Source organism: Podarcis raffonei, chromosome 4 (assembly GCF_027172205.1).
Source record: "Podarcis raffonei isolate rPodRaf1 chromosome 4, rPodRaf1.pri, whole genome shotgun sequence".
Taxonomy (NCBI): domain Eukaryota; kingdom Metazoa; phylum Chordata; class Lepidosauria; order Squamata; family Lacertidae; genus Podarcis; species Podarcis raffonei.
Window position 1 is genome coordinate 54217159 of NC_070605.1, and position 8615 is coordinate 54225773.

The window sequence follows — 8615 nt, forward strand, 5'->3', positions numbered from 1 at the left end:
TTCCCTTAGGCTACGGAAAGCAATACTCAAACCTTGCTCTGAAAGGTATGTTCTCTAAGTCATGATCCCTTAGAAGCCCTAGCCAAAAGGTCAGCATGTAAAAGATATTTCCGTTTGACAAAAGTCCCTAGACCCCAATTTCATTCTGTACCTGAAGGTCTTAAGCAGCAGAACCCACAATAGTTTTCTAGACTAGGTCCTACTTATGAATTCTATATCATCTGTACTGTGAACAAAGAAAACTTAATGTTCCATATGTATTAATAGTTTATTTAATAAGCTATTCAAGTCAGGGAAAATCCAGGTATGTACAGAATGATGTTGAAGGTAATGATAAATACATGCAGATGAAGTGTTTACTGGATGCAGAGGGCCTGAGAGCCTCACAGCACTTATTTTGGAATTGTCCCAATGAATAAACTGCAGCAGAAGTGGCTTGAAAACTGTAGTCTCTTGGTGGGCTTGTCTAAGTGAAAGTAACAGAGGAAGAAAATGTGAAGGTAAGTGCTCTCCACTTTGCAGGTGGGAAAAATAAGACTGTAATAGAATAAAGTGAAGGAGCCCATAGGAACTGTAGGAGCATATTTTTAAAGTACCTTATTCCCTAAACTGAACAAACTAATTTGACAAATTCAAATGACTTTCATGAAACTGACTTTCAAAAACCAAAACCAAAGCTTGGCAAAGTATTTTTTGCCAGTGTTCCCATCTCACCCACAAATTGGGTTCCAGACTTACACCCCTAAACCCGCAGTTATATACAAAAATATTGTACCTAAAATAAGTATCTAAAATTGATGTTCACTATGTGAAGTAGTCACCTAAAATGAGTCCAAGTTACAAGGAAATGCAAACAATGCGTTTTGCAATATTGTACTAAGGAAAGAAGGCTATTAAAATGAAGATCATGTACAACATAAACTTTACAAGAGAAGCCATATCACAAACCTCTTCCTTGTTTTTTAACTCCAAATTCATGTGCCCCAAGAATAAATAAAAACCACTGGGAGTGAAAATCTTGTTGTTATTAAACTATCTGGAATTTCAACTTCTGTGGACAATCCATCTTTCCTGCAAAAAGCCATACAAACCACTTGAGGGTTTTTCACAAACGATGTATTCATGGTTTCAAACTATTTCTTCATTTACTGTAATAGAAATCTAAACTACAAATGTATCACTTGAACTGGTATCACGGTTTTTAAAAATTAAAACCCAAGTGTAGAGGTCCTTAATCTGAATCAGAGCCACAGTTCAAGGGTATGAGAGGTTTACTTTTCTGAGATTTCAGCAGGCATTGTTCATGCTTCAATCCTCTACAGCAGACATGTCCAGCTCCCAAGAGACTGCGATCTACTCCCACTATAAAAAAAAAAACAGCTGGTTGGATTGACCGAAGTTGTTGAGCTTTTTTTAGGGAGCCAGGATCAACCAGGGGCAAAATTAAACACAGTGGGGTGTATGTCTGAGTAAGCCTTGTGGGTCCTGCTTGACAGCCAGTCACAAATCAGTTATGTTCATCCAGGGGATAGTTTAACACCTTTGGGAAGTTTGGCTGCCATGGTGTTAACAACAGCCAGATTTCTTGTATTGCACTGAGCTTGGATCCTAGAGCAATAGGCAGGTAGGATCCTAGAAGGCAGCAACCTGATTGGTCTGCAGGAGCCGCCCAATCTGGCTCCAGGAGGAAGTGAATCAGCAATCTGATTGGCCTGCAAGAACAATCCAATCAGGCTCCAGGAGGGGAGTTGAACCAGCCAATCACACGGGACCCATTGTGTAAATAATGTACAGCGGATGCTCGGGTTGTGAACGTGATCCGTGTGGGAGGCACATTTGCAACCTGTAGTGCCACGTCTGTGCATGCGTGGGTCACAATTTGGCGCTTCTGCACATGTGCCGAAACCCGGAAGTAACCCATTCCGGTACTTCCGGGTTCGGCGCAGTCCGCAACCCGAAATCGTGCAACCTGAAGTGTCTGTAACCCGAAGTATGACTGTATATATAGACAGAGGTTTTTGGGATAAGTACTCACTCAATGTTTACCATGAGCTGAAATAAAGAGTATGAAATCAACACTCAACTCCGAGTATATTTCATTTCTCCATCTTCTTAGCAGACAGAAACTATTCTGTACTTCGTTTGCGCAAAAGGAGATGTGGCTGTTCTGTGTAATATGAAGACCATATTACCATGGTTTGTGAAGTTCAGGAGATGCCAGTGGGGGAAAACTCTGAGGAGGAGAAATAATTGAGTTTAGGAAGGGAAAATAAAGCTCCCCCCCCCCACTTACAACATGAGTTTGGGCATTTTGGATGAAATTGTGTGGTGATTTCCAATTCCTCCCATTTTTATTTTTATTTTTGATACAGTACTTCTAGTTTTACTTCACTCCCACTAAAGCTATAGTAAGCAACAATTTAAATTTCAAACCATACCATCATTATAGCCTTTACTGAGCATAATGTTTAGTACAGAGTACGGTAACTCTCCTGTAAAAAACCCCCACAAAAACCCATGACTGTTCCTTTAAAGTTTTATATTACAATGATTTACAGGTTGAAAAAGTTTGTTATGTACCCTACCAAGCATGAAGGTTACCTGTTGGGTGTCAGCCAATATTTAACTTCCCAGTGAGATTAGGTGTAAGAATACATTTGCTTTAAAGTTAGATCAGTACCAGGCAATTATTCAGCAGCACAAGATGGAATTTTCTTCCAGCTGATGGTTTCTCTGTTCTATTCAAGAGTATCACGATACTGTTCACGTAAAATCTTTGTTGCTGTGAATTTCTTTATATAAAAGCACAGAGGAGGTAAGTTTCTGGTAACAATGACTGATTTCCTTTAAAGCTTTGATTTAAAATTAAACAGGAAAAATAGCAGATAGAAAGGAACTGATGTGAAAATGAGAAATGCTTTGAGATGTGAAGCCAGAATACATAAGATGAATAAGTGCAGAACTTAAAAATAAACGTAGAAGTGCTTTCGTATATGTAGGCAAAGTATATGTACCAATGAAGGCATAATAAGATCAAATAGCCAAAAAGTAAATTGTTATAGGCTGGGGACAGAATGATTAAATCAGAAACAGTACCCTAATTCTGACCAACAATCGCTAGAAATCTTTAAGCTATAATTAGATTGGATGACATTTTGAAAAATGCAATATGCAATGTTATGTTGTTTATCGCTTCTTTAAAAAAAGCCTCCTAGATAGCAGAATCATATTACAGTGGTACCTCGGGTTAAGTACTTAATTCGTTCCAGAGGTCCGTTCTTAACCTGAAACTGTTCTTAACCTGAAGCACCACTTTAGCTAATGGGGCCTCCTGCTGCTGCCGGAGCACGATTTCTGTTCTCATCCTGAAGCAAAGTTCTTAACCTGAAGCACTATTTCTGGGTTAGCGGAGTCTGTAACCTGAAGCGTATGTAACCTGAAGCATCTGTAACCCAAGGTACCACTGTACTGCAAGAATGATTAAGTGACATTCTACCAGTGGCGTAGCGTGGGGGGTGCCAGGGGTGCCGGCCGCACCGGGCGCAACATCTGGGGGGGGCGCGAGTCCAGAGGGAAGGGACAAGTTCCTTCCTCCGCCGGGCTCCCCGCCACCACCGCCAGCCTTGCGCCCTAGCGCGCGCCCCCCCCGCCGCCGCCGCTGCGGCTGCGCTCCACTCACTGCTCGCAGGAGGAGCAGCCGCTGCAGCAGCGCCGACGCCGCCACCGACGCCTGGCTGGGCACCGGCAGCCTCCGCACCCCGATGCCGACGCCGGCGCCATCCCCTCGGCCCAGCCACAGGCGGCGGCTGCTTCTGCCGACTGGGAGGGAGGAGAGCTCCGAGGGGCCTCGACGCGCCCTGCCCTCCCCAAAACCCTCCGAGAGGAAGCCGGCGGGCGGGCGAGGGTCTCCCGGCGGAAGGGGGCGCCGCTGGCTCCGGCTCTCAGCGCAAGTCTCAGCCGCGGGGGAGGGGGGGCGAGGACGGAGCTCGGCTGGAAGCCCCCGGACCCGGCCGGGAGGAGGAGAGGCGCTCGCCAAGCCCGGATCTGGAGCGCCTCGGAGCGCGGGCTCCACCTACAGCCCAAGGAGAGGAGGGGGCGGGGAGGCGCCCGAGGGGAGGGGGCTTCGGCTGCCTCGGCCCGCGGGGGCTCCGCAAATAATAAATTTAATAAATTCCTGCTGAGCCTTTGGGGGGGTCTTTGGCTCCTTCGCTCGCCCCCAGCCCCAGTGGCGTAGCGTGGGGGGTGCAGGGGGGGCCGGCCGCACCGGCCGCAACATCTGGGGGGGGGGCGCGCTCGCACTCGAGTGCTAAAATCCACGGGTTAAGGGGCGCAAATTACTTGCCTTGCCCCGGGTGCTGACAACCCACGCTACGCCACTGCATTCTACAACTTCTGCATGTTAAGACAGCCAGAATGAATTGCAGCACCCTACTCACATGTTATAGTTAAAAATCCATGTGCCTAGAACAGAAACTGGCTTACACCTATTTTTAAAGCCAATTTTCTATAGGTGGCAATGATTAACACCACATTCCGACACTATGCCCAGTGCTGATATAGACAGGTAGAGTTACTTTTAATCATGCAGGTCATCAGGCCCTCTGTGCCAGTGGGGCATGCAAATCTCTTGTCATGTGGGGTGTTTGAGAAGCCTGGAAGGGATTTGTGTTGGGATCAAACACTTTCTCCAAGTGCTTAAAATGCATATATAATCTGATTAATATACACAAGGTCATTAGGTAGAAAGAAGCCAAGTTTATATTATGGCAGTATAGTGGTACCTCGGGTTACATACGCTTCAGGTTACATACACTTCAGGTTACAGACTCCGCTAACACAGAAATAGTACCTCGGGTTAAGAACTTTGCTTGACAACAGAAATCGTGCTCCGGCGGCGCAGCGGCAGCAGGAGGCCCCATTAGCTAAAGTGGGGCTTCAGGTTAAGAACAGTTTCAGGTTAAGAATGGACCTCTGGAACGAATTAAGTACTTAACTCAAGGCACCACTGTAATGATACTTGGCCCCCTCCTTAAAAATTGGCATGCCTGTCAGGCAGTGTCTTGCTTAAGGCCACCCAGTGGCTGAGTTGAAATTTGAAGCAGAGACGCTACCTTACAGCCTAGGGTAGCAGGCACACTTCACCTTAAAAGCACATTCCCCACATTCCCTCAAAGAATTCTGGGCACTGTAGTTTGTTAAGAGTTGCTGGGAAATGTTCCATCTGTGAGGCGTAAACTTCAGTGCTCATAATTTTTTGTGGGAAAGAAAGCGCTTCAAATGTGCTTTAAAGGTACTGTATACATAAACTAAATGCCATGCTTCATCAGTTAAAGTTGTGTCATCTTTTAATCATAATATTTCAGCAGAATCTTGTTCATCAGGATCATTCATTAATACATGTCTATCTTATGAATCCTAATTTGTCCCTATAATTATATACTTTATTATGTAAATTGATCTTCTATATTTGTATTGAGACAACATTTGATGTACTGAGTGATAACCAAACCCAGCATGAATCAAATCCCCAACTTCCTACTTAATACTGATCCTCTCTAATGCTTGCAATAAGATTATCTAAATCTTTCTTCCTATGCATTCAGCAATTATTTTTTTTGCTCTTAGACTTTTTAAAATCACAAGTGCATTTCAAGTTCAAAGTACAAGAAGAATGAGAAGGAACTAATTAATAAGTTTTTAAGACAACTGCCTCCTTATGCCTAATGTAACATAACTTGGTATTTCTGTGACCCAATGTGCTTTTGAGTTTACAAAGCAGAATCCCAGTGATTCTAGTCTGCCCCTCACTACATAATTTCTGTTCCATACGTAGTATCAGCATAGCTACACACATTTTCATTTCTGTGATTCCTTCTACTGAAGAGCAGGCATAGGCAAACTCTGGCCCTCCAGATGTTTGGGACTACAATTCCCATCATCCCTGACCACTGGACCTGTTAGCTAGGGGTGATGGGAATTGTAGTCCCAAACATCTGGAGGGCCGGAGTTTGTCTCTGCCTGCTGAAGAGAATTTCATATGCCCCTGGGGTGTTGCTAGATGCTTAAAGGACTTGGGTCACATACCCATGACACACAATTGCATATGTTAATTTTCCAGAGGCATCAATATATAAAAATTAAGATGATGAATAGCTGGCATTTCAGCAGCACTATACGCAGCAGGTGCCTTATCAGCAAAGTTTTTTTTTAAAAAAAAGATTAAGAAAGGGAAAGCGACAAAAGCAATGAGCCACACCACAAAAGACCTGGGACTTGGGGCACCCCTTAACAATGCCCCAGTATGCCCTTCTCCCAAGAGAGTAGCAAATGTATGATTCTCCTGTAGGAAGATGACTGATGCATGCTTTTGTGTTTAATGACAGTTCACAGAAAATATGGCCACCTTACAGAACTTCACAAAGGCTCTGGAAGATACTTTCAGGAAGACCTTCCTTGATTACATGAATAGCTGGCGAAGAAATACCACAATTGAAGAAAATACGTTGCAAGCAACACTTGATGCTGAGAACTTAAATTATGTCATTATGTACCTCATGGTGATGATTGGGATTTTCTCCTTCATTGTTGTGACGATCTTAGTGAGCACCGTGAAATCAAAGAGACGAGAGCACTCTGATGACCCTTATCACCAATACATTGTGGATGACTGGGGCAACAAGCTCAAAAACCAGACACTGCTCCACCATGACCTTAAATGCACCATCCATGAAAATACTGGTGCAAAGGATCAAGCGAGCACCCAGACTGCTTGATCTGTGGGAGAAATTGCCACTACCTGAATGACGTAGTACTGGAGAATTCTCCCTCTCTGTGTGTTATTTTAAGTCATTTTACCTTTTAAAAATATAAATGCTAAACAATATCATATTGTACAGAAAACAGTCTTCCCAAACAGGGTGCTCTCCAGATATTGTAGAGTGCAACTCCATCATCAGCAAATACTTCCAGGCAAATGTGTTATGCATTTTGAAGTCTATATGACTAATGTAGGAAGAACTTTGTTTTTAAGGTTGGAGGCAGTAGCAGTTTGAGACTCTTTAGGTGACTGAATGACTCAGTGAAAACTGAAAAAATGTTGCCGCTGCTTCACTAAACAAGATGGGAGAGGACATCCAGCCACCACAATAATCTTTTCAGCCAGCTTCCCTGTTTTCATCTGTTTCAACCAACCCCCCCAACCTTTATAAAATATTAGAACCCTTTTAATGTGTTAGCAATCACATAAGCAGGACAAGCAGGAAAGAGGGTCCTAGCTAAACTGCTCCCTTCTGTTGCCTTCCAAATTATGGAATGCAACTGCCTGAAATGGGGAGGCTTTTTTCTTCCACAAAGGCTCCCCCCTGCATATCTCAGAACATGGGGGGCCTCCAGGGATGCAAAAATTTGAAGCTGAACCAAGGGGCACAGTCCTCATCAAACTTACACAGTTCCATTTACAGTCCACTGTGCTACTTCATATTCAGAGACTGGTATTTCCCGATCATAGTAACAAGACCAGGACATCCTACAAATTTGCTTGCAAAGGAATCGTAGCCGCTTTCACTCATCATCATATCGTAAACATCAGAAGCAAAAACTGCAAGGTTCTGTCTCAATATTAACCTTCTTTAATGAATCTGTGCATGTTGATTTCAACACTCTGTACATTTGATTGTTTTGTTTATGTTATGTTTTAAACTGATTATGTCAGCTGCTCTGAAGCCAAAAGGCAGGGCAGAAATAATTGCATAAATAAACACAAGATATGTATATATTTATTCATTCTTGCCTTGGTAGTGTTGTGGGCTCCCTAGTTTTCCTAACAATTATTATGAACATTATTACTAGCATCTATAAACCTTTAGGGTGAGGGAGGCTGATTCTGTCCCATACGCCCAGGTCAGTGGACTCATCTATTTGTCATGGATAATTTTGAAGATTGTAGTATCCCAAAAATTCTAATTAGCTGCAGCCACATTCCTGGTGACCATAGATGCCTTACTGCAAGATGCACAAATGCAGTTTTCTGCACGCCACTCTTAAGATTTGTTCAAAATGCTGTAAATTGAATTTCAGCCCTATTATGTTACTACTCCTGCTAGGGTCTTTGCCATTTAGCATTTTTATTTTATATTTGAACTGGCTTTATTATATCAGAATGTGTATCCCAACATTTTGAATCAACGAAAGTACTAATTCCTCTCTGGTATTTTTAATGGTTTTTTAAAATTAATTTTCACAATTAAACATTATCATCACATAAGTATAAAAGAATAAACCACACACACAAAAGAAAAGAATGGGGGGAAAGTATTTTCACGCTATATTAAATCCACATTTTGGGATTACTCAGATCCCTCGACTTCCCTTTAAATTTGGAGCTAATTAAATATAATGAAATTACTGACATGTATAAATTCATATAAAAGGACCAGGGGAGGGAATGGAGGTAAGTACTAATTCCTCTCTGAATAAGCTGTCTTGCATATCCAACAATTGTATAGTCACTCCCAAGAAAACAGTAAAATGGGTATCTTCATATATTACTTATTCATTAACATACTTCCCTCTCATAGCGAGAAATTTCCCTAGTTACATCGCTTGTGAGCACAGCT

General features: G+C 42.8%; 1 protein-coding gene across 2 annotated transcripts in view; it reads left to right on the top strand.

Moving 5' to 3' along the window:
* The first annotated feature begins 2666 nt into the window (after positions 1-2666).
* The window catches only part of KCNE2 (potassium voltage-gated channel subfamily E regulatory subunit 2), a 228927-nt gene continuing 222978 nt past the window's right edge, over positions 2667-8615 (top strand). The window contains exons 1-2 of one of the 2 annotated variants that reach the window (XM_053386663.1): positions 2667-2815; positions 6384-6808. In XM_053386663.1, the coding sequence (XP_053242638.1) occupies positions 6396-6773 (378 nt within the window). In that variant the 5' untranslated portion in view covers positions 2667-2815; positions 6384-6395 and the 3' untranslated portion in view covers positions 6774-6808. Of the gene's footprint in view, positions 2816-6383; positions 6826-8615 lie in introns of those variants that run through there. The other variant, XM_053386664.1, reaches the window with a different exon arrangement.